The sequence below is a fragment of the Miniopterus natalensis genome, chromosome 17 (assembly GCF_054644295.1).
Source record: "Miniopterus natalensis isolate mMinNat1 chromosome 17, mMinNat1.hap1, whole genome shotgun sequence".
NCBI classification, from domain to species: domain Eukaryota; kingdom Metazoa; phylum Chordata; class Mammalia; order Chiroptera; family Miniopteridae; genus Miniopterus; species Miniopterus natalensis.
Genome location: NC_142097.1, coordinates 42,961,178 through 42,986,535, shown reverse-complemented (window position 1 = coordinate 42,986,535; position 25,358 = coordinate 42,961,178). Strand labels below are relative to the sequence as shown.

Here is a 25,358-nt window from a genome sequence, read left to right as displayed (position 1 = left end):
TTGTGTGTTGGCCTGGCCCACGGCATCTTGGCACAATACCCCCTCCTCTCTCGGCAGGCCCCGCAGCCCCAGCTGAGTGATACAGAGATTTGACCCCAATTTTGGTCTGAAGGCCAGGAGGGAAGAAGTGCCCAGGTCCTTTGTAGGGCAAGCTTTGTCTTCAGGCACAGGATAGCCGTCCCTCTGTCCTGCAGGGAGGGGGGTCACCACTTTGAGGCCCAGGGAATCTGGGGTTTGTGGTTCTCAGGTAATCTACACAGGCCCACCCATCCTGAGCCTTCGACTTCACGCCTTCCCCGTCAGGGCCCTGACTTTGGCCTCGGAGACTTGCCTGGGCTGCGAATTTTAGTTCTGCCACTCCTTAAAAATTAGGTGCGTGCAGGAGGTAACTGTCCTTAAATGTCCCCGAAGGAGGTTGGCTGACTGTCACACGTGGCTTTAAATGGCTGATGGCTGCATCTGAAAGTTTTATTCATTTTCTATGAGCTCTCTCTTTTTTTCCTATGTTTCTTTCAATGAATTCTTTTTAAAAATTTATTTATTGATTTTAGAGAGAGGAAGAAAGAGAGAGGAGAGAAACACTGACTTGATGTTCCAGTTATTTATGCATTTATTGGTTGATTCCTGTCTGTGCCCTGACTGAGGATCGACCCTACAATCAGTGAACTCTCAGTAACAGCCGCCCAGTTCCACAGTCCTGATTGTGACCATTTCTCCCGCACCTCCTGCACCGGGGACAGTCCGCCTGCCACATGTCACACCCTTACAGCACGCCAGGGACCACGCCGCGGTGACGGCACTCACTGCCCTCTGCCTGGTGGGTGACCTGCCCCCAGAATCCCACCCGCAGAGTCTACCTCCTGGGGCAGCTCCCGGGACCGGCGGGATTCGGTCGGGCTCTCCGGGAGCAAACCTGAGCTGAGAGCTCGGTGACAGCCCTCGATCGAAGGGGCACTGTCCAGAGAGGGGATGACGGAAGCCGGACAGGGCAGGGGGTTGAAACTGAGCAACAGCGCGGCCTGGTCCCTCGGACCAGCTTTGGGGGACAACTTGTACCAAAGTCTCGTATCTGTAGGCTGGGGCCAGCCTGCGGTGCACCCCCTCGGTGAGTCACTGGCTGTCGGGCCCTGCGGTGTGGCGATGGAGGAACAGGCACTGTCACGGACCAGGTGGCTCTGGTTCCTCTTTCCCGGTGAAGGGGCAGCCACCGGCTGTGTGTGGCCAAGGTCCTCGGTGCCTGGGGGATGCGAGCACAGGCCCGGAGGGTAGGGGTGGGGCCCCCCCACAGGACTGCACACCCCGTGCACGCTTCTGCCCTTGCCTGGTCATCTCGGTGTTTCTTGGAGGTCATTCTCAGTCCACTTACACAGGTCTGGCGGCTTGTCCCTTTCAAACGTGAGGTTCACAGGTACAGCATCTCCCTGCGTGTGGCCACGGTGTGCTCGTTGCCGTGGGGCATGTGCTCCCGTGTGAGTCCGCCCCAGCCTGTCCCCGCGTTGTGCCGGCATCGGGGGGCTGCTGTCCTGGGCGCTTTAGCTGCTGTGGACGGTGCGCGCGTGGCCGTGGGCGGGTGGCCGGTCAGCGCGGCTTCTGCTCAGCGGCCCTCAGCCCGAGCGGTGCCCCCGGCTCCCCGCACGACGCGCGCCCTTTCTCTCAGACCTGTGCTTTTTTCCACTGGGGGGTCACGTGTTTGTTAGACCACCAGGGTCGACAGACAGGAGGTGAGCCTGCTTTACTCCCGCTTTGCTCCGGCCAGTGTGCCCCATGAACTGAGACCCTCCGAGAGCCCTCCGGTCACTGCGGTGGGATTTATGCGTCTCCATGGGGTCTGCTGCCCAAGAGGCTAAATTCCAGTAGAGCGCGTGTGGGGTTCGCAGGAAACCCGCGGGGTCATAGCAAAGGGAGACACCCCCCCCCCCCGCTGCATTTACTCCCCGAGCTCTGGTATCATAGGTAAGAGCCACTTATCTAATGCTGGTGTTTCACTAAACATTCTTGCATCCAACTATCAGATTGGCATACGGGTAGAATTCTTTAAAGAAGGTAATATCATTGGTGACGATCACATCACCACTGATAGCCTGTATTTTTATGGCCCTGTATGATTTTGAAAACATTTTTTATTTGATTTTTTAAAATTTATCTTTATTGTTGAAAGTATTACAGATGTCCCCCTTTTGTTCCCCCGTTGATCCCCGCCCCCCCCGCATCTGCAAACCGCCCCCCCCAGGCCTTCACCAGACTACTGTCTGTGTCCGTGGGTTATGCACATATGCATAGAAGTTCTCTGATTAACCTCTCCCCACCCACTCCCCACCCCACCTTCCCACTGAGATCCCTCAGTCTGTTCCATGCTTCTAGGTCTCTGGATCTATTTTGTTCCTCAGTCTACTTTGTTTATTAGATTCCACATAGGAGTGAGATCATGTAAAACTGAACCAGGTAGAATCGGAAAACCTGAGTAGGCCAATAACAACTGATGGAATCGAAGCAGAAATTAAAAAACTCCCAGCCAACCAAAGCCCTGGTCCAGGCGGCCTCACAGGGGAGCCTTCTAATTCTTTCGGTTGTAGGGTTAGATGGTTTACTAAACATTCTTCTTGCTTTTTGAGGGAGGCCTGTGGTGCCGTGAACTTCCCTCTCAGGACTGCTTTCGCTGTGTCCCATAGATTTGGGGTGGTTGTGTGTCATTTTCATTTGTTCCCAGGAAGTTTTTGATTTCTTTCTTGATCTTATTGGTAACTCACTCATTGTTTAATAACATGCTACTGAGCCTCCATGTGATTTTAATCACCCCACCAGATAGACAAGGGCGGCCGGTTCCATTTCACAGATGAGGAGCCCGCTGCCTGGGCCGTGTCTCAGTGAGCGCCAGAGCCGAGGCGAGCGCCTGGGCCTTCCAGCTCCCGGTGGCCTCCCCATGCTACTAAATCACTTCATTTTCATCTCAGTCCTGCACACAGCTCACTGGCAGGACCCGTGGGTCTCAGCTCCTAAACTTCATAAACATTGCTCCACAGACCTTTTATTTAAAAGCCTGTGGCAGTCTGTTCTTCAGGGTTTTGTTTGTTTGTTTGTTTTTAAATATATTTTTATTGATTTCAGAGAGAGGAAGGGAGACGGAGGGAGAGATAGAAACATCAATAAGAGGAAAACATCCATCAGCTGCCTCCTGCACGCCCCCCACTGGGGATCGAGCCCACAACCCGGGCAGGTCACCTGACGGAGAATTGAACCGGCGACCTCCTGGTGCATGGGACAAGTCTCAACCAACTGAGCCAAGCTGGCCGGGCTGTTTTCCAGTTACTTTGTGAGCATTAATTGTGCCACCCTGCCATGCAGTCTGAAGGACAAATGTTTAAAATTCCAAGTGTCGCCGCAGGCATGAACTGTCCTCACCCGAAGATCTTATCCCCCCGTTCCGTTTGCAGATACCCACTTGTGTCTTCCACTGCGCCGGCCTCATCACTCTGGGCCACACAAACACGGCTCCCATGTGGATTTTGCCCCCAAGCTCGGTCTCACAGGAAGCCCTGACCTGCACACACAGGGAGAAGACATCAAAGGGACCCTATGACATAAGTTTGCTGACTTGGAAAGTGCCACTAAACGTTTGAACTTCTGGGGTGTTGAATGTCCTGTTTCTTCACAGACCGGCACACAGAGAACTCTGCGGTGTTCTGCAGTGAAACTAAAGCACATGTTGTAGGAATTTCCTCGAAATTTCTTTGAAACGTCCTGAGACCCGGGGTGCACGCTCTCACCTCAGTTTCCTGTTGTGCAGCCCGTCTTACGGGAAACTGTACTTACTGGTGCTGCATTTCAAAGAAAAACCTGGTTAACTTTTTCATCTTTTTAAAGAGCTGCATAGTGACCTTGAATCGTAATGAAACTGTTCTACAAAAGCCTCTAGAAGTCAAAGGGTTTGGGGCCCGTTGGCTTGACAGGTGGGCACAGATCACTGTTTCATTCTCAAACGGTCTTGCCGGGCCCATCGACTAAAAGAGTAGCCCTGATTATTATAGAAATTAATCAGACGTAGGCCTTCTTTTTATTATTAATTATTTTAATCCTCACTTGAGGATATTTTTTGTTGACTTTTAGAGAGAGAGTGGGAGGGAGGGAGGAAGGGGGAAGAGAGAGAGACAGAGAAACATCAGTTGGTCGCCTCCCGCAGGCAGCCCAGGTCCTCACCCTTGGCTAGGAATCGAACCTGAGACCCTTCAGTGTGAGGGCCAACCCTCTAACCACTGAGCCATGCCGGCCAGGGCCCCTTTTGGTGTTTTAGCTCTTCAGTACCTGCTCAACCAGTTCCTTATATTGAATTCTGTCCATGAAAACAACTGGTGTGGTTTCTGTTTCCTCGGCTGGACCCTGAATAATAATACAGCCTTTCATCTCACCAGCGATGAGGTAGCTGTCCCGTAAGCCTGTTTTGCAGGTAAGGAAGCGGACGCCTGTGAGGGTACAAAAATTTGCCTGAAATCACATAAGAGCTGAGACCCACACCTTCCTTTTTTTTTGAAAAGGATGTTTTATTGATTTCAGAGAGAGGAATGGAGAAGGGGAGACGGTGAGAGAGAAACATTGATCGGCTGCCTCCTGCACGCCCCCGACTGGGGACCGAGCCTACCACCGGGGCATGTGCCCTGTCCTGGAATCGAATCGTGCGTGACCTCCTGGTTCATAGGTCGATGTTCGACCACTGAGCCACACCAGCCAGACTGAACTTATTTTTCAAAAGTTATTTTATACTTCCAGAACGGCTGCAAAGATAGTGGAGAATTCCCATACACCCTTCACCCGGACACCTTACGTGACCACAGTACGTTGATCCACACTAAGAATTGGCAGAGGTGCATTACGGTTTACAAAAACTGTTATTGGGACTCCACCCATTTTCCCACTCAGGGCACTTTTGAGTCCCAGGATCTGCCCGGGGCACCACGTTACCTTCGGTTGTCATGTCTCCTCCAGTCCGTGACAGTTTCTCGGGTTGTTCTTACTTTTCACGACCTTGGCGGTGTTGAGGTGTACCGGTCAGGTATCTGTTTGGGTTTTCTGATATTTCCTCGTGATCGGAGCAGGGTGGTGATGGATTTGGGGGAAGAAGCCACAAGGGAAGCGCCCTGCTTATGGCGCCACATGAGGTCCATCATGGCTTATTACTTGTTCCTGGGGATGGCGACCTTGGTCGCTTGGTCAGGGTGGTGTCTGTCAGGTTTACCCACGGCAGACCTTCCTTTTCCATAATTTATTTGTTAGACTAAGCCAGTCACTGAATCCTCTCGCTGAACTTTGACTTCCTGCCTGATTCCGGGGCTCTGCTTTCTCAGCAGATCATTAACTAGGATCTCTGTGTGCACAGACCCGGAGCCGGCCCGGCAGCCCTGGAGATACGGCCGTGCTCCTGTCCGCTGCTCCGCCTTTGCTTCCTCCTGTGTTCAGACTTGGCACTTGGCCGTTTTCAGTCTCAGAAAGCTGATGGTTAATGCTCAGACACCTATTTATTCTTAATGAACGAGATTGCCTCTGACAAGCTCCGGAAGATGACCCGAGCCCGGCAGGTTTAGCTCGGTTGGTTGGGTGTCGTCCCAGGCACCGAGAGGTCACCACTTTGATTCCCTGTCAGGGCCCGTGCCCCGGCCTCAGGCTCGATCCCCAGTCGGGGGCATGCAGGAGGCAGCCGATCGATGTTTCTCTCTCATCAATGTTCCTCTCCCCCTCCCCTTCCCTCCCCCTCTCCCTCTCCCTTTCTTTCTCTCTCTTAAAAAAATAAAAAATAAAAAAAAGACGACCCAGGGACTTGGTAGCAGGCAGGAAATCAGTAAAAAGAGGAAGAGCCATTCAGAGGCAGCTGCTGAGAGCAGGGAAATTGCAGGACGTGGCTCAGGGATGGAGACTTACAGGGATGGACCGAGGGGCGGCCGGTGACAGACGTGGAGGGCGGCCGAGGTCTCAGGTAGGAGGCCAGGGAAGGGACTGGGATGGAACACAGGGCGAGAGAGCCGCCAGTGACATGAATCAGCCTCGGAGCTGGACTCTGAGCATGACACATTGTGGATATTTGTATCCTGTCTCTGAGATTCGCCATCTGGAATATAAAAGTTCTAGTATGCCTCTTTGGGGAAAATATATATATATATATATATATATATATATATAGTATATTTTAAAATGCCCGTTTTGACTGATGTGGTGCTTGCGTCTCTGGTCATGTTCTTTACACACAGTATCAGGCGTCTGAACATCTCTTTCTTACAAGCGGATTCTTATTTGTGAGCCGGGCAGTGAGTCTCCCATCCGGGCGAAACCCAGACGTCGGGCATCTGGAATGGGGTGCTTATGTGAAGGGGTGGCTTCTCCGGCCATTAGTCGTTATTTACCAACTTGCTGGACGGAAAAGATGACTGTTCCTACGGCAGTAAAAACCCTTCTTTGTCCCCTTTAACTCTCCTTAAAATAGCTGGTGTTGGGCAGGATCCTGTGTATCTGACCACAGCTCATCTTGCGGAAGGTGCTTTTATTGTAGACGCTGGGGGAGTGTTTTGTCCTGCTGGGAGGCCCCCCCCCCCCCGTCTCGGCCAGGGCTTCCTATCAGGGAGGAAGCCGGAAGTCAAGTGAGTCATTTGTCATCAAAACAGTACACAGAGTCCCGTGGGTGCGTTTGCTGTCAGCGTGGTACTGAATGGGTTGCCTGGTCTCAGCGCTCCCGATAGGAGGCAAGACCGGAGCCACAAGAAGGGGGACACACGGGTCTGTGATGGTCGTCGACGTAGACCTGTGTGAACTGATGATGGTGCTTCACCCTGCAATGGAGCGTCCGCGCCTCCCGTGTCACCTGTTAAGGTGAACAGGGAGAACTGATTCCTTGAGCCTGCTCATGCTGGGGTTTAACTATTTGGGGGAAGGTCAACATTAGCTGTGGTGTCACAGAGCCATGACATTGGTCCTGTGTTCTCCCCGCCAGGGGACCTGGCAGAGTCGTTAACAGACCATAAGTAGACCACCTTCGTGGGTCTAAGCCTTCAGCAACCAGACCTGGACATAGAGCGTGTCTGAGTTAAGGTCATCCTGTGACACCCTCTTGGCGTGTCCCCGCCCCCCTTTGATTGGAGTGGAAAAGGGTGCCTTGCGTCTCGTCAGCTCCGTGATCACCTTTCTGCTGTGGTGGTGATGTCCCCACGAGGACTGGATGGAAAATTAGTGAAAGGGGTTTTTTCTGCTGTAAATTTAGCTCACTGACGTTCTGGGCTCCGGCAGACGCAGTGCAGTCGGCCTCGGGGCTGCAGCTGGTTGAACAGGCAAATTTGCACTCGTTCTGCAACGTTTGAGCACAGGCTAAACTGGTCTCCCCTGACACTGATCTAAGAAAATGTTCTGAAGCATCACCCGTCTAAAAATACCCGCTGGTAACTTTTGGACACACTACATTTCTGAGAAAAGAGGAAGTAGAGAAAGCTGAGAAAATAACCAGGCATCATGAAATTTAAATAAAAATCCCTAAAACCTATAAAAGAAAGGGTTTATGTAGTGCTGTAAATGAGTGATTCATGTGACCCCAGATGTTGGTCTCCATAGTAACTATCATTTGATTCTTTGGCGTAAGTAGTACACATCTGCTGATATATAAAATGAGTACTTTTCTATTTTAATAATAAACTGTCTAAAATAATTTTCTTTCTCTTTGGAAGCAGATTTTTGGCATTTGGGGCTCTCTTTTTTCTAAGTAAAAACTTCATTAGTGCATATTCATTTGTTTTCTTTTACCCCCTCCCTTTTTTTATAATTAGGATTCCTTTCAAGAAATGTTCATTGGGCCTGGCCGGTGTGGCTCAGCGGTTGAGCATCACCTTAGGATCCAGGAGATTGTGGTTCGATTCCCGGTCAGGGCATATGCCCAGGGTTGCAGGCTCCATCCCCATCAGGGGGCGTGCAGGAGGCAGCCGATGGATGTTTCTAACTATCCCTCTCCCTTCCTCTCTCTCTAAAAACAAAATCAATAAAAAAAAAGAGAAATGTTTATTACGTCATTGTCTGTAATAGTGAAACCTGGAAACAACCAAGCATCCACCAGTGAAAGACTAGTGAGCGAAGGATGGTGCGAGGGAGACTTCCGTGAAGGGCAGGTGTGGTAGATGTGGTCGCTTCCAGGGAAAAGACGGGAGACGCACAGAGTGAACCTGGAACACCCTGCGGGCCGGGAAGGAGGGAGGTGCTCAAGGACCACGGGCAGGTTGGAGGATGGGCGCCAGCTTGAAGGCGCGCCCGGGCCGAATCGGGGATGCTGCACGCATGCCATCCGGCCTGAAACGCACCTGCCGTGTTAGCACATGACCCGCTTTAAACAAGCCTTTGTATGGAAGTTATTGTTTGAGTGGATTACAAATTCCTGGTAATCGCCCAATAATTTACGACTGGAACAAGGTATCCTACTATCTCACACGCACTGTTACCGTGTTTTCTCTAACAAAAATGTGAGTGCATCCGTCGTGGTAGTTTAACAAAATGCTAGTAGAATGGCTTAAAAATATCTCGGATCTATGGTTGATATATGCATACCTATCACGCGCGCACACACACACACGTGCACATACACACATGCACACGCACACGCATGCACACGGTGCAGTTCCCCGTTTGGTCACCAGGTGGCACTTTGCCCGTGTAAGGCCCACAGAAAGGAACCCTGAACACCGGGGTCAAAGGCCAAAGGGAAACAGCATCGCCTGCAGCCTTGACTGGCAGCCCCCGGGGCCCACGGGCTGGGTTCACCCGGCTGAGCCCACACTGTACCCCCGTCCTGGCCTTGAGGGGGTTGGGATTTAAGTGACTCCGAGATTTGGGCTTATTTCAGTGCCGATGCTACAGGCCAGTCGAGGGAGGGCCCTGTAGCCGCGTGCAGTGCACCGGGTGCAAGCGTCAGAGTCTGCCCCTCACAGATGGCACTCAGGGAGGTCGGTGTGCCCGGCCCCTTTCTGACCCCCAACCAAGCAGGGCACAGCGAGAGTGTGGCGTGAATGGGCAAGTGTCTTGGTCCTGTGAAAATAACGTAGGGAGAAACCACCGTGTCCACCGCGTCCGTGTGACCCAGCGTCCCGGCGGAAGGCGAGTGGCCCCTGCCCCTGCCGCGGCTGCACAGTGTTCTCCGCCACTGCCAGCCCTGCGTGTCCGTCTGGGTCTTCTGCGGGCGTTCTTAGGGTTACAGATGCGGACGTTGCCGTGCCGCGCTCCGGGCTTTGCTCTGAGGTGGCCCTAGGGGCTCCTGCTGCGATGCAGGAGTGCGACATTAAGCACGCCTAAGCGTAAGGGTGTCCTGCAGAGCTGGGACTGGCTTCCGGACCTGAGCAGCTGCCTGTCGAGCTGTCAGACTCTCCGCTCTCTGCTCGGGCTTCTAGAGCGTCCGGGGTCAGAACCACCTGCACACTCGCCCGAGGCTGCCGAGGCGGCTGCAACAGAAAGGCTGTCGCCTCCGGATCCAAGTCCTGGGTCTACTGCTCATTAGCCCTGGGACCTTCAATAATTGCACGAATCTTTTGAGTCTCAGCTTTTTTTTTTTTTTTTAATGTATTTTTATTGATTTCAGATAGAAGAAGGGAAAGGGAGAGAGAAATATTAACATGGATGAGAGAGAAACATCGATTGGCTGCCTCCTGCACGCCCCCTGCTGGGGATCGAGCCCGCAACCTGGGCACGTGCCCTAAGTGGGACCGGAACCCGCGGCGCCTGCCACACGCGTGTCAGCGCCCCGCACGGCCAGGCCGTGGCCGGGAAGCAGCAGCCTGCCCCAGGCCCCACGCGGAGGGACTGCCGGCCTCCGCCCCGCGACCTGACGGCCTGCCTCAGGCTAGTCCGGCTTATGGGGTGCCTTCCCATTTCTCAGACATCGCTCTGGAATAAATAAACTCGCAGCTTATGGAGGAGGCCTAGTGCGGCTCCCAGAGCCCATTGCACTTTCGTAGTGAAGACAGGCTTCAGGGAAGGACGGGCGGACAGAGTGGAATTAGGTCCCCGCGGGCCGGTGCCTTCAGGCAGAGTTAAGGCTCAGGTAATATCCTAAGGGGAAGACTGAGAGCACAGGGCGTTTGTTGTCGGCTTTTCCCCCTTTCCTATTTTTTTGGTTTCGGAGGGTGTGGAGGAGAAACGGCGAAGATTGAAGGAAGAACCGGTCTTTTTTTTTTTTTTTTTTTTTTTTAGCTAAAGAGGAGTTATGGCTCACTCCCAAGTACCTGTGCAAACGTATGATTAACTTACTACTCCAGAAAAGTATTTTAATCCCAAAGTCATTTATTTTGGCTTTAGAATAGACTAGCATTTGTGTCGGATTTTCCTGCCTAATTACTTTCTGCTTAAGCTTGTTTTAAAATTGTTTTAAATTCCTTTATGGTGACAGCCCAGGGAAGGGGGGTGGGGTGGAGAAATGGGCCACAGATGGGTCTGAACTAGGAATCCAGCTCTCCGGTATAAAAGCCTCCTCAGACTGGGCTGGTAGGAGACAAAATCGGAGTCAGCTTTCCGGAGAACAATTTGGCAAAGATATTTTTTAAAGTCTTAAAAATAGGCTTACTCTTTGATCCAGTAATTCCACGTGTAGGAATTTGTCCTAAGGAAGTAATCAAACGAGCCCGCAGAAATGTGGGAACATGGCACTCACCATGTTTATCTCAGGAAATCAAAAGTAAAACCAACATAAAACAGTGAAGACTATGGAACTGATTAAGTCAAGTACGCTCCTATCGCCGACATGCGTGGTCATGTCAAATCACAGACTTTAGAAATGTTCACCCCGTCTTTCCAAGTGGAAAAGAGACTGAAAAATAGTGTGTACGGTTTGAAACAGCACGAAGACACAGAGGCAGGTAGGCGGGCAGGCCGGTGGGTGCGTGGCGGCCTCGCTGGGAGGACTCCGCGGTGGTAACCTTGGTCTCCCTGAGTGGTGAAAAGATGGCCGGTTTTGTACTTTTTTGTGTTTTTCAAGTTTTCTGCTTGAATATATGTTACTTTGTAATTAGAAAAAACCAACTATTATGTGTTTTAAAGGGTACATGTTTAATGTGTCAATGAGAGAGATACAATGTTGCTCTTCAGTACCCACAGAGTGGGTAATTTGGATGCACACCTGACAATTTAGATTGAACATATTTTCTTAAGGGTCACGTTCATACACAGGAATTATCAGCAATCGTATCGAATTCATAAAACCAGATGTACTGTAGGTTATGTTTTCCAAGCGAAGGAACCACCTTCAGCAAAAACCTGTGAGTGTAACCTGGGTGCCCAGTTGTCTGAAGCCAGCGCCAGGAGGTAGCTGGACGCTTCTGGGAGGGAGCCACCATGGTTTGGCAAAGCTACACTGACTAGTAGGTTTTCTGTGAATTATATGCAAAAAGTATTTATTGCCCACAAAACAGCAGAACAATACTGGGAACATTTGAACTCATTCTTAATCCTCTGAGAGCAGTGCCCAGTTAAATGTGTTACTATTTCTCCTTTCTTATCCCATTGTCATCAACTCGGATGCCAAGAGGGAGAGTGTAAGGTAAATTCTGGGCAACCAGGAACCTTGATGACCCCAGAAGAGCACTTGGCTCACATTTGAAAGACCCCTGCTGCATCTGATCAGCTGGAGGGGGGGGGGTGCTCTTCGCTGGCGGCCCTGCAGCTCTGCACACGCAGGCTTCTCCTCTGTTCCCAGTTCCTAAATTCCTAGGATACCACGTGGCTTCACCCAAGGAAACACCTCGCGGGTCTGGCTCCCTGTCCTCCAAGGTCAGATGGAAAAGCCTTTTGTGATTAACTCGCCATGGTGTGTCCTTTGGTATTTGGAGCCGCAGTAGGCATTTTCATTAGTTATCTGAATTTTGAATGCTGACTCAGATAAGCTTCATAGAATGGGAAAGGCAGGTCCTCCAGTAGTTAGGAGACTGGGGCCTGCCCACCTCACCTCGCAAGGCTGTTCTTTGTCACCCGAGAGGCCCTGTGCCCGTGAAGAACAGTCATGAGTCTTTATAAACACCCCGCCTTCTCTCGCTCTTTTCTGACAGTTTCCTTACGCGGCCCCGCCTCCCCAAGAACCAGTGAAGACTCTGCGAAGCCTGATCAACATTCGGAAGGACACGCTGAGGCTCGTCAAGTAAGTCCCGGCACTCAGGCCAGGGGCCAGGGGCCTTGTGGAAACTATTTAAACTATGTACTAGTAACTTTGATTACAATGGAAACTAAACATAAGTAAACATAGCTAAACATAAACAAGTGCGCGCGGACGTTAGTTAGTAGTAGCGCTGTGAAATATCAGCCATCACTAGACACCCCACCATGGTAATGAGGTCTCCTGCCACCATCCCCAAGGAGGGTGGAAGCCGAAGTTTATGGTCATGGAGAGAAGCCTACAATATGTTAACTTAAAAAAAAAAAAGATATGGTCCGGCCAGCGTGGCTCAGTGGTTAAGCGCTGACCTATGAAAACCAGGAGGTCACAGTTTGATCCCCGGTCAGGGCATGTGCCTGGGATGCAGGCTCGATCCCCAGCAGGGGGCGTGCGGGAGGCAGCCGATCAATGACTCTCCCTCTCCTTCCTCTCCCTGAAATCAATTTTTAAAAAGATACGTTTTTAAATACCGGTTTGCTAGATGTGCCGAGGAGGTGAAGACCCCTGGGGAGGAGGCCGGCAAAGCTAAAGTCCACTACAACGTGGAGTTCACCTTTGACACCGATGCCCGAGTGGCCATCACCATCTACTATCAGGCCACTGAGGAGTTCCAGAATGGCATTGCCAGGTAAGAACCAGACACCAGGCGAGCCGCTCCCTCCCCGGCCAGGTGAGGCCCGTGCCTTAGACGCTCGCCTGGGGAGGAAAACATTCCTTTCCTGCAACCAGGTGAGATCTGGTTCTTGAACTTGCTTCTACAGAGCCTCACTTCCGCCCCTTTTCTCTTTAAATTGTGCCCTGCGGGTGCAGTGGCAGATGGCAGCGTAGCCCTTTAGGCCATTAAGATGCTGTGAAAACTCTATTAAGCTGCCCTCCTGTGACTGAGTGGGTCTCATAGATAAGTTTAATGGCATTACCAAGCAAAAGCAAAGGAAATAGATAACAAAGGGGGTCTGGCCTACTCTGCTTTATTCCTAGAGCCTGTGGATAATTGGGAACAGGCACGAGCTGGAGGAAGTGGTCAGATCCGTCTGGGCTGCACACTAACTCTCGCTCTGCTTCCTGCTTTGATCAATAGCTACATCCCCAAAGACAGCAGCCTGCAGTCGGAGACGGTGCACTACAAGCGAGGGGTGTGCCAGCAGTTCTGCCTGCCCTCCCACACCGTGGACCCCTCCCAGTGGGCCGAGGAGGAGGTGAGCCGCCCCGGGTGGAGGGGACTGGCTGCTGGGAGAGAACGCGGGGCAGGTTCCGCACGTGGACCCAGACGGGCCTGGGAGCTGGTTAGGACCACGGCCAGCAGCAAAGGGACTAAGTCACCCAGGCTCTCGAAGATCATGCTCACCTTCAGCCTTGGGACTCCTTCAGATCCTTGAAAGGATGCGCCTAACCTCGTCACTTTTCTATTCCAAACTAGCCGTTAGCCTGGGGCATTTCAAGAAATCCACGCTCAAAGAAAAGCACCTGGAGGGAGGTTAAGGGCTGTACCTCTAAGAGATTTTAAAAAGAAACTAGTGGGCCCAGTCAGCGTGGCTCAGTGGTCGGCGTGGCTCAGTGGTCGGTGTGGCTCAGTAGTTAAGCGTCAACCCAATCACGAGGTCGGGGTTCGATTCCCGGTCAGGGCCCATGCCCGGATTGTGGGCTCGATCCCCAGTAGGGGGCGCTCAGGAAGCAGCCGGTCAATGACTCTCATCATTGATGTTTCTCTCTCTCCCCCTCTCCCTTCCTCTCTCTGAAATCAATAAAGACATATTTTTTTTAAAAAAATGCAATCTCTATAATACATAAATAAATAAAGTAAAAAGAAACTGGTAGCCTTCTGTCAAACGGACGCGGGTGGCTCCGAGGTCGGTGGTGGAGAAGCCGAGACAGGTTCTTGGTGACACAACACCTCCCTTTCTGATGGTCCCTGTGCCATTTAACATGTGGGCTCCTCTGTTCTTATTTCTCTTCTTCCCCTCCAGCTTGGCTTCGACCTGGACCGAGAGGTCTACCCCCTGGTGGTCCACGCCGTGGTGGACGAGGGAGACGGTATGGGCGCCTTGCCTTCTTTTGCCAACACGCGGCCCTTTCGTGGCACGAGGCCCGGGGCAGCTGGGGCCGCCTCTGTGGGTGCCGGGCGGTGCCTGCACCCCCCTCCCGCAGTCCTGTTCCCCAGGCCCTCGGGCTGACAGGAGCCCCCCTGGTTCCGTGACGTGGCCCTGTGGTGACAGCCCGGGACGTGTGCCCGGCTGCGGGGAATCGCGGGGGGCGGGGGGCGGCCGGCGGGCCTCAGGCAGGTGTATTGCTTGGCTTTCCTCATCACCCATGTGCCTTCGTTTCTTCCAGAGTATTTCGGCCACTGCCACGTGCTGCTGGGCACTTTCGAAAAGGTGAGTGAGGGGCTTTCTAGGGCCTGACGTTAGCGCAGTTCACTCTTTCACGGGGGGACGCGTTAACCCTTGTTGCTGGCTGCTGAGCTCAGGCTGGGGGGCACTGTAATTCCATGGCGGGGGTCCCAGAACATGCGCAGTTGAGAGAAGTCGCAATGAACCGCTGGGGCTTTCTGGCCTCCCCCCCCTGTCATGTCATAACTGTCATATTTTTATTCCAGCACACGGATGGGACTTTCTGTGTCAAGCCCCTCAAACAGAAGCAAGTAGTAAGTATTGAGGGCGGGGACTGTTGGTGCCCCCCCCTTTCGCCTTTGCTAAGCACTCTTCTTTCCCTCTCACCCCCCTTTTTTTTAAATCAAAGGAGAGAAGAAAGGGTGTGCTTTTGTATGTTGGAAACTACGTGGGTGGCCTGGAAGGGACACTGAGTTTTGGTGTCTTTACTGTTCCAGAATTGTTGGCGTCGAGGCAGCCATTCTCCGAGCAAAGGGCCTGAGAAGTGAAAGGACAAGATTTGTCTCCTGCCATTAGGTTTAGCGCACTCCTTTTATCCAAAATGTCAGGCCTGAAACACTTCAAGCTAAATGAGAAAGCGCTGGAACCCGACTCAGGGCCAGTTAGGGCGCCTGGCTTCACGTATCCCACCAGGGCTTTTCTAACATCCAAAGTTCGCCAGCCAGCTGCCCCCTTCCAGAGTGACCCGCCAGTCAGGCACCTGTCTGCCAGAAGTCCTACCCCAGTTGTGCCCCACGCCGTCCCCTCTCGCAAAAGTAGGGGGAGAGCCCTGGAGGGTGAGGAGGGGGCAGTGGTGCCTGGGACACTGGCAGCCCCCACCCATGGGGTGATGGGCATCGGAAATCCTACAGTATTCATTTTTTTGAGGGGTGAAGTGCTCTCCCCTCTTAATGAGGGCAGTAGTAGTCAAAATACCTTAGTGTAAATTAGTTGATAGCGTCCTTTCTCTTAAAGCAGGTTTTAAGAGAGGCAAACGGACCCTGAGCCCAGGGTGCTGCCTCGATAGGGTGGCCGGCTGGAGTAGCTCAAGGAAAATGGCTTATCTGTGTTTCTGGTGCTAGATTGGCGTTAGTCACAGACTTTGTCAGACCGGAGAGTAGGATACAAAGTCAGTGACAAGCTAGGTCTCAGGAGAGGGGACCTAGACAGGCCAGGGAGCGGAGTGGCCTCCATTAGAGAAACCAGGGACGGGCCAGCTTTAGCACCGCCATGGCCCAGGCTAGTGGGAGGGACACTGGCTGTTGAAGTTGGAGGTTTAAGAAACAAGGCCAGGAGGGGAGATTTTGCCGCCTGTTGGGGACGGGTGACTCCGTGGCCGAGGAGGGGCTCAGGCGGCCTCTCCTTCAACCCCTGCCTTCCACATCTGTCCCTTCCCCTCTTTTCCTTGCCCATTTCTTCTCTTTATTTCCTTTCCATTCCTTTATCTTTACAATGTGTCATAGCTCGTGTTACATTTTGATACATAACTGTTCCATCTTTTTCTAGCCTACGCCTTTCGTAACTGTCAGCAGTAGCGAGGGCAGGACACGTATTATGGCTGTTTGTGAACCTTTGTGTCCCTGTTGGCGTAACGGTGGGTGAATTAACTGGTTTTCTCTCCTCTCTCAGCGAGGAGACATGAGTAAATAAAAGCAGCCTTGGATTTTCCCATTGTGAACCCGCAGCCCTTAGTGACGAGCGGGGGCGGGAGTTGCCGCTCTTATCTCAGTGGGGTCAGCCTGCCCTTGAGCTGCTTTCCCTGTTTGCTCGGCAGGTAGACGGGGTCAGCTACCTCCTCCAGGAGATCTACGGCATTGAGAACAAGTACAACACGCAGGATTCCAAGGCGAGTTCGGCCGAGATGCTGAATGCACTCTCCCCGAGAGGCACAGTGAGAAAGTCTCTTGATAAAGCCGGGATCTGGAGGTGTTGGGTGCCAGGCTCTGCAGTCAGTTCGGTCCTAGAAGGCTATTTTTCTGTTCCTCATTTCAGAGCATGACACTTCAGTTACTTTGGAGGCCCTGGCCAGTGTGGCTCAGTTGGTTGAGCGTCGCCCCCTGCGCTAAGGTCCCCGGTTCAGTTCCCGGTCAGGGCACATGCTCGGGTTGCCGGCTTGATCCCCAGTAGGGGGCGTGCAGGAGGCAGCCGACTGATGTTTCTCTCACATCGATGTTTGTCTCTCTCCCTTCCTCTCTCTCTAAAATAAATAAAAACCTATTTTAATATAAATAAATAATACATTAAAAAAAATTTTTTAAATCACTTTGGAAATGAAAAAACAACGGGCCAGTTTGGGTTAGTCCTCCGAGAGCCCCGGGCCCCCCGTTTGCTGGCCGGGCTTTCTGGATGCTGATCTTTAAACCCCTCCTCTTCCCTGTGTGGTCCGCTCGGCTCCGCAGCTCAGCTGGTGGGAGAGGCCGGGTCTGAGCCACACGGACGAGCTTGAGATTAGGGCTCCCAGAGTAAACCCAACTGAGAACGCGAATCCACCGGGTAAACTGTAAAGCCCCATGTGAATGTGAGGTTCTGTTCCTATTTCTTGTCTCAGTCCTTCGGGCAAACCGCCTGGTATAGAGCGTATGTGTCTTTCGTCCCGGGCTCAGCTTCTGTCTCCCCGCCAGGTAGCAGAGGATGAGGTGAGTGACAACAGTGCCGAGTGCGTGGTGTGTCTCTCGGACGTCCGGGACACCTTGATTCTGCCCTGTCGCCACCTCTGCCTGTGTAACACCTGCGCGGACACCCTGCGCTACCAGGCCAACAACTGCCCCATCTGCCGACTGCGTAAGCCCCGTCGGGTCCACACGCAGATGGGTGCTGGGCCGGGGGATGGGCGCTGGGCCGGGGGATGGGTGCTGGGATGGGGGATGGGTGCTGGGATGGGGGATGGGCGCTGGGATGGGGGATGGGCGCTGGGATGGGGGATGGGCGCTGGGATGGGGGATGGGCGCTGGGATGGGGGATGGGCGCTGGGATGGGGGATGGGCGCTGGGCCGGGGGATGGGTGCTGGGATGGGGGATGGGCACTGGGCCAGGGGATGGGTGCTGGGCTGGGGGGGCGCTGGGACGGGGCGGGGGGCACCGTGTCTGTCTGACTCCCGCACCCAGCTGTCCTCACCTGACCTCCCTTTTCCTTCTTTGCAGCCTTCCGGGCACTGCTGCAGATCCGAGCCATGAGGAAAAAGCTGGGCCCCCTGTCCCCAACCAGCTTTAACCCCATCATCTCATCCCAGACGTCCGACTCGGAAGAGCACTCGGTGAGTTGGGCTCAGAACCACAGCCCTGTGTGAACCAGCAGTGCGGTCCCCTCGCTGCCGCGTCTCGCCTCTGGCCCCTCTCTTTACCCGGCTTTGCAGCAAGTAATTAAACCCTGGCAGCCGAAGTAGCTAGTAAGCTGGCTGAGACCACGTTGCCTTGAGACCAGCCTGTAGGCCCTGGCCGGTGTGGCTCAGTGGTTAGAGCTCAGTCCGCCCGCAGACTGAAGGGTCTCAGGTTCGATTCCGGTTAAGGGCACCTACCTTGGTTGCAGGTTCATGTGGAAGGCAACCAATCGATGTGTCTCACATCGATGTTTCTCTCTCTCTCTCCCTCCCCTCCTACTGTCTCTGAAAAGCAATGGAAAAAATATCCTCAGGCGAGGATTGAAAAACAAACAAAAAAACCTCTGTAGCACAAGGGAAAATTGGATAGTGATCATCAAACCCTTTTCCTCCTGGCAACCGGGTGCTGATGGTGCCTAGAGCCCTCCGGTACTTTCCCCCTGTGGGAACTCCCCCACGCGGAAAAACGGGGGCTGTCTTAGGTTGGAATACAATTTACTGTCTTTATCTGAATTCTCAAAGGAGGTGACTGTTTTCCTTTATCCCATTTTCGTGGCTTCAGGGGCTGGGAGCCAAGCAGCTGAAGTCATTCCCCTTTGTTTCAGGGAGGAAGGCAGAGTGTTGGAGGGAAGCCTCCGCGTGGTGTAGCTGTAGCCCAGCAGATACTCTGTGCTAGGGGAAGACTCTCATCACTCAGTAAGCGGTGCTGGGACAGTTAGCTATTTGGGGAGGAAAAATCAGTTTAGCGCTTTGCTCCTTAGCAGATAACAAGTTGCACATGGAGTCGCTAGAGAACCGTACTCCAGACAGAGCAAAGCAGGCAGAACCTCAAAACCTGGAATAAGTTACCAACGACTCTCCGGAGGACTGTGGATGGGAGAGGGCTCTCTGAGCTTAAAGCAATGGGATACGATAAACCAGACTGTGCAGATTTTACCACATAAGAAATTTAAACTTCAGATGTGTAAAACATGACCAGAGTTGAAAGGCAGACAACCACCCATTTAAAGAAAAGAATTGTCATCACAACATTTACATCAGAGGAAAGCCTCGTGTGCGCACCGTGGGTCGTGTGAGTAAAACAGGAGATGAATGCTCAAAGGACCCCAAAAGAATTCTCAGAAGAGGAAACATAGCTGGCTGACAGCCGTGTCTTTCAAAGTCAACCACATTAACGATCAACAATATGCAAATTGACAGGAGACACCAGTTTCACCTTTCAGATTTAAAAACCTCTGCTCCATGCTGGCAGAATTAAACAGGTTTCCTGTTCTGCTCTTGGGAGTGTTAACTAGTAAGGTCCCTGGGGAAAAAACAAAGCCGCTGTATATATCAAGAGCCTTAAGCACGTTTATACCTGGTAATCTAAGGTCTAATTTTTAATACCAAGAAAACAATCTGAAAAAAATATTTATGCACAAATCTCAGGCATAAAGAATAGCACCGGTGGGACCATCAGGAGGAACTTCCAGTGCCTGTGAAAAGGGGACATGTGTGAAGGAAAACATTTCTGTCCAGGGAAATAAGCAGGATATAAAATTGTTCCTGACAGATAGACTGTAACTATAAACAGTATAGAGGGGGAAAAAATTGGAAGAAAATACACAGACTGCTAATAAAGTTACTACTCTGGGTGATTTGATTATTGATGGTATTTCCCCTCCTTTCTACTTTTTTTTTTTTTTTTTTAATCTTCACCCAAAGATATTGATTTTAGAGGAAAGAGGAGAGAGAGAGGAGAGAAACATTGATCAGTTGCCTCCCGTACGAGCCCCATCCGGGGATCGAGGCCACAACCTAGGTATGTGCCCTGACAGGAGCCGAACCCCACCCCTTTGGTGCACAGCACTTCGCGCCAACCACCTGTGTCACCAGGCCAGGGCCCCTCCTTTCTACTTTTACATATTTTCCAAATTTCCTGTAACAAACATATATTTCTATTACAATAAAAAAGTAAACATTATTCAGAAGAAGCTGATGTAGAAGCAGAATCTAGGCATCTGTGGTCCTTGGGCGTGTTCTCTTTCTTTGGCCTGTAGCTCAGAAGCAGCTTTTTTTGACAGCCTCCCACCCCCCTAGCAGACCTAAAAGAAAACATTTTCCCAGTCAGAGCAAGAAACAGGATCGTGCGGTAAAACCAAGAGCATCTAACTCACTTTCAACCTGTCCGATTCCCCTAGTCCTCCGAGAACATTCCGCCAGGTTATGAAGTAGTGTCTCTGCTGGAGGCCCTCAACGGGCCCCTCACCCCGTCCCCCGCGGTCCCGCCGCTCCACGTGCTTGCAGACGGCCACCTCTCAGGGATGCTGCCCGCCTATGGTAGTGACGGCCACCTGCCCCCGGTCAGGACGCTCTCCCCCCTCGACCACCTGTCCGACTGCAGCAGCCAAGGACTGAAGCTCAAAAGGAGTCTCTCCAAGTGAGTGGCCGGCATTCAACAGTACGGGCCTGGGGTCCTTGGTGGGGTGCTTCCAGCCACCCCTCGCCTCCTGGCTGCCTGGGGCAGGGCAGACCCTCTGGGCTGTTCCCAGAGATGCTCCTTCCACGGAAGACCTGGGGCTGACGCCGGGGGGAGCGTATCCCATCCCTTAGGAGAGGCCGATAAGGGGGCCCGTGGGGACTTAGGAAGGTCCAGCAGACAGATCTGTTACGCATTCGGTTGGGTGGGGGAATGGGGCCTCGGGAGCATCGTTTAGTCTGAAGATCTGTATCTCTTAAGCATTTAAACCCAACGAGGCACAGTCCCGGTCAGCTTTCTGCTGCAGAATAAAGATGGTGTCTTATAGATGAAAATATTAGGACACCAAAAATGCCAGTGGTTTTTCCCAAGTGCCGACACGAGTCATGGAAGGAAACTGGGGAGAAAACTCACACGTTCCGACACCCAGACGAGGTCTCCCACCCGCCCCCTGCTCCGTAGGATGTGGGGCGCCCGCGCCCTTTCCTGCGGCGGCTCAGCTGCGCTCCGTTTCAGGTCCGTGTCCCAGGACTCCTCCGTGCTGCAGGAGAGCGACGGGCGGTCCCGCAGCGAGTCCGAGGCGCGCGTCTCCCCGCGGCCGGCTGCTCAGCGCCTGGGAGAGGTAGAGCGCGCCGGCCCCCTCTCGGGCGCCGCACTCCAGGGCTCGCCCCTGCAGGCCCACCTGCTGCCACCCTTCCTCAGACACCTTTGGGACCCTCTCTGGGAGCAGCAAAGGTTTCGTTCCATTCAGTCATTCATGGCCTGTCACTGTCCCGTAAGCCGAGGACAGCAGCAGCAAGGAGCCCGCAGAAATCCCTGCCGGGTGGTGCTTACGTTCTTGATAGCGGGGTGGGCGTGGGCACAAAAGGCAGAAAGGAAAAAACGTGTCAGGGGGCACTGCGGGGCACTGTGACAGGCGGGGGAGAAGGGGTGTCGGGGCCAGAGGTGGGGTTGCTGTGTTCACAAAGTCGTCCATGAACAGAGACGGAAGGAGGTGTGAGAGCAAGCGGTGCAGGTGCTGGGGAAAGGGCACAGGCACAGGCAGGTGGACAAGCCCTGTGAGGACGTGCTGGGAGGGGAGGAGGTGGGGTCTCCTGCCCCCTGCACCCCCACAGGCTCTAGGTAACAGGCCCATCACACCCACTCGGCAACGCGGTGAGCTGGGTACCGTGGAGCACACAGAGGTGACAGAGGCTCCTGTCCTCAGGAGCTCGTGGTCTAGCGGGGACAGGACATGACATGGCTAACAGCACATAGCTGTTGCTCAGCTAAGTGTTTGTTGAATGAATGAATGAATGAATGAATGAATGAATGAATGAATGAATTTAAGGATAGGAAACAGGCGTGCCCATAACAGGGACAGTAAGTGCTGGGCAGAGGTGGGAGAGATGGCAAGTGGAGGAAACCAGGGGAAGCGTGAGGGAGAATGAGCCTGGAGCTGAACCTTGAAATTCTTAGAAATGAAGAGAGAGGCCAGAGAAGCACTGGGGATGGGGCAGGGCTCTGAGCAGGTCAGTGGTTCTGTGAGAGCTGTTTCCTGAAGGCCCACCTGCCGGAGGTGTGTCGATGGATCAGGGGGAGACAGACTGAGCCAGGAGCCCAGGCTGGAGGGAATGGGGGTCTGAGATCAGAAACGCAGTCTGCCAGGAGGAAAGAGAATGGGTTGTGGAGCTAGAACCCGTGGGACTTTGCATCTGCCTGGGGTGGGGGGGTCGCCTGCCCGGGTGGCTGACAGGCGGGGTACCAGGGCAGGTGGGGGGAAGGTGGTGTGGTAGATGACTGAGCAGAACTAACCCGACAGCCACGTGGAGATGCGCGGCCGGGGGCAGGGGGGCAGCCTCCCCTTCAGAAGGAAAGCTCTAACCCTGGGGAAGCCTGAGGTGTCCCCGTGTCCCAGCTGCTGGCTGACCTGTCACCCGAGCTGCGGTCTTTGTACGGCCCCAGCAGGTGCTGTGCCTCCAGCAGGACATGCTGACTGACTTTGCCCCTCCCCTGGGAGACAGCATCCAGGCCAGGGCTGGAGAGAGGGTGACAGGACACCACCCTGCCCCTGCATGTTCCTGATGTCGTGACCGTGACCTCGGTCCCTCCCAGTGTCCCCTTCCCTCCTCTTTCCCCGAGTCTCCTGCCCTTTCACGCTTCCTCCCCGTGTATGTGTGTGTCTGTGTGTGTGACCTGTGCTCCCTCCATCGCCCCAGGAATGTGGCGTCACTCCAGACAGCGAGAATCTCACCTTGTCGTCATCAGGAGCCATCGACCAGTCGTCTTGCACAGGGACGCCCCTCTCTTCCACAATTTCCTCCCCGGAAGGTACATGAGGGAGCAGGGAGGGCCTGTTGATTCCCCCGGCCCTCAGCGCCCCTGTTTCCTCCCCAACAGACACACTAACACCTGAGCTGCGTGATGCAGGCCCCACTTGGGAGGGAAGGAGACCTGCTCACCTGGGGGGGTTCTTGCCCCTGAGCTGGGGGACCGGCAGCTGTCTTCCTCCCAGTCCTGCAAGTCCCTGGTCCCCAAGGCTGAGTTCTAAGCTCTAAACACTAAAGAGCAGAGCCAGGGAAAACCTTAAATTAAAACCCTTTTAGGTGAGGGCAAGGGAAGGCCGCCGTGGCCCTCACCGCGCGGAGCAGGGAGAGCCCCGCTCCCGCTCAGCTCCCAGGACCCTTGCCTGACCTCCGTCTCCCTCCACCTCCTGTCTCCAAAGACCCCGCCAGCAGCAGTCTGGCCCAGTCGGTCATGTCCATGGTGTCCTCCCAGAGCCAGCACTCCCAGATCAGCACCGACACGGTCTCCTCCATGTCTGGCTCCTACATCGCCCCCGGCACCGGCACCGAGGACGAGGGAGAGGCTCTCCCTTCCCCGCTGGCCGCCAGCAGGGCCGCCTCAGAGGAAGGAGAGGTGAGGGAAGGGCACGGGGACATTCTTATCTCTGTGTGTGACATATCCCGAGCAGCTCCCTGAAGGGTGTGCCGGGGACATCTGCGGAGCCCCCACCGTGCTGGGAAGGGGAGCCTCGGAAGTGGGGGGTGTAACCCCAGGCTCCCCCCTCCGGCCTGGCTCTGCTTGGCACCACTTTGGTCCTGAGGACGTGGCTTGGGTTTGCTGCCGGGCGAGCCGGGTGTGGGAGAGCCGGCGTGTCTGTGCCCACATGCTTGTTGCTCTTGCAGGCGATGCCAGGGGCGTCTCCAGACAGCAACTTCATGGGCCTCGCAGAGGAGCAGGATGCGGAGGTAACACCCACAGGGGACCTGGTGCTCCCTCCCGTCAGAGGGTCGGCTGGTGCTGCCTGGGGAAGCAGATAGGACGGGGGTTGTTCTGGAACCATTCTTCCTGGGTGGCACAGGTCAGGGGTGGTGTGGAGGGAACAGCAGCTGAGCTCTGGTCGGTGGAGCATCGGTTAGCAGAGGGCTCTGGTCTGGTCTCAGTGTGACAGGCATGGAGTGGGCCCTCCGTTACCTTAGTGACTATTCGCACAGGTGACTGGGTCACAGGCGCTTTCTGGCACTGGGGGCCGTAAAGACCTGAGTGGCCTGGCTGCTGCCTTCCCACACCCCTGGAGGGAGGGGAGAGACAATTCACTGTCAGAAGTAGCTTGACTGAGGTGTATGGGAGGTTTGTGAACCGCCTGGCTCACAGTGAGGGCTCTAGAACTTTTACTTTTCTCTCTCTAGAACTTTTTCGTGAACCACATGGTCTCCAAGGAGTGTCTGGATGGGGTTTGCGATCCTAAGGGAGTTCTGAAGTTTTATGGCCTCACTGTTTGTTTTTTCACTGTTTCCACCTTAGAAAACAGTATGAACTAAACCGGGACCAAGGCTATTCCTGGCGCTTCTAGCGAGCATCCGAAATGTGCCCCAGGCCCAGTCCCTCCGGGCGGCCGTGCTTCGCCCAGCCAGCCTGCCTCTGCCCGGCCTCCCAGGCTGCTCCTACTCTACTGGCGTCAGCCCTGGGGTTAAATGCCGTTAGGATGACTAGTTCGGTCTTTGGCCCGTGAATGTACAGTTGGCCCTTAAACAGCACAGCTCAAACCCTCATTGTCCCCGAGTCAGCCGTATTTTCAGTCTGCAGCAGGAGCCCGTGTGTGCAGAGGGCCGACCAAAGTGACACGTGGGTTTTGACTGCGTGGGTGGTCAGTGCCCCTAACCTGCCATCGTTCGAGGGTCAGCGGTAGTCACTTGACTGCTCGGTAGACTCACGGCACCTTCCTTCTGTTGTAGGGAAATGATGTTACAGAGGAAGACGGCGGATCACCCACACAGGAAGATGGTAAAAGACCTGGTCTTCTGCTCCCTCTTACCCTACCCTTTCCTGGGTGTTCTTTCAAGGAGGGGGCACTGGCGTGAGTTGGTGGCATTCCTCAGCGCTGTGCCCTTGGGGAAGGGTCACCTCCTTGATGGATAGTAGAGCAAGCAGGGTGTCCGAGGCCGCAGTGGCCCTCCTGGCTCGTGCTGGGCTCAGAGCCACGGCCGGCAGGAGGCGGTGGCCGCAGATCTGTGGCTCTGCGTTTACACCGAATACATTCCGAAGCTTCTCGGGCGCAACTCCCGCCGCCTGCCTTCCTGCCCCGGCTTCCCAGCCGAGTCCCCAGAGCTGCTCCAGCCGCCCCGAAGTTTAGCAGCAGCAGCAAAACTGTCTCCTCCGCCTGGGAGAAAGGACTGTTAGGCTGCTGGCTTGGTTTTGCTTTAGCGAGGAGAGTGGCTGACCTTACGGGAAGGGTCCTAGGAGCCGGCGGCACGGGGAAGGTGCCGTGTAGAAGAGCGTTCTGCAGCTGTTGCAGTTGTTTTCTTGTAACGATTCAGCCTCCAGTATGTCCTCGGTTGGAAGGGTGTTGCTTCCAGTGCGGCAGCTGGAGAAGGGATGGTCCGCAGGGCGGGGAGCAGCAGGAAGGAGAGGGTGGGCCGGGACGTCCCGCCCAGGGATGGAACACAGCTGATCCAGGAACCAGCGTCTCTCCCCTCCTCTGCTCTGAGGCCTCCGCGGAAGGACGCCTCCAAAGCAGAGCCGGGCCCCAGCGGACGCAGATGTCATCCTAGCTGCTTCTGCTTCAGCGCTGGCCGTTGCTTGGGGAG

The 25,358-nt window shown here is 54.0% G+C and overlaps 1 protein-coding gene across 1 annotated transcript in view; it reads left to right on the top strand.

Moving 5' to 3' along the window:
* Nucleotides 1-25,358, top strand: part of RNF157 (ring finger protein 157) — a 46,250-nt gene that overhangs the window by 14,255 nt on the left and 6,637 nt on the right. Inside the window, exons 3-17 of the mRNA XM_087826362.1 lie at nucleotides 12,045-12,133; nucleotides 12,630-12,776; nucleotides 13,227-13,344; nucleotides 14,113-14,179; nucleotides 14,477-14,520; nucleotides 14,742-14,789; nucleotides 16,289-16,360; nucleotides 17,136-17,295; nucleotides 17,656-17,768; nucleotides 20,012-20,250; nucleotides 20,806-20,911; nucleotides 22,488-22,599; nucleotides 22,994-23,187; nucleotides 23,457-23,519; nucleotides 24,507-24,555. Coding sequence (XP_087682488.1) covers nucleotides 12,045-12,133; nucleotides 12,630-12,776; nucleotides 13,227-13,344; nucleotides 14,113-14,179; nucleotides 14,477-14,520; nucleotides 14,742-14,789; nucleotides 16,289-16,360; nucleotides 17,136-17,295; nucleotides 17,656-17,768; nucleotides 20,012-20,250; nucleotides 20,806-20,911; nucleotides 22,488-22,599; nucleotides 22,994-23,187; nucleotides 23,457-23,519; nucleotides 24,507-24,555 — 1,621 coding nt within the window. The remainder of the gene's footprint in view (nucleotides 1-12,044; nucleotides 12,134-12,629; nucleotides 12,777-13,226; nucleotides 13,345-14,112; nucleotides 14,180-14,476; nucleotides 14,521-14,741; nucleotides 14,790-16,288; nucleotides 16,361-17,135; nucleotides 17,296-17,655; nucleotides 17,769-20,011; nucleotides 20,251-20,805; nucleotides 20,912-22,487; nucleotides 22,600-22,993; nucleotides 23,188-23,456; nucleotides 23,520-24,506; nucleotides 24,556-25,358) is intronic.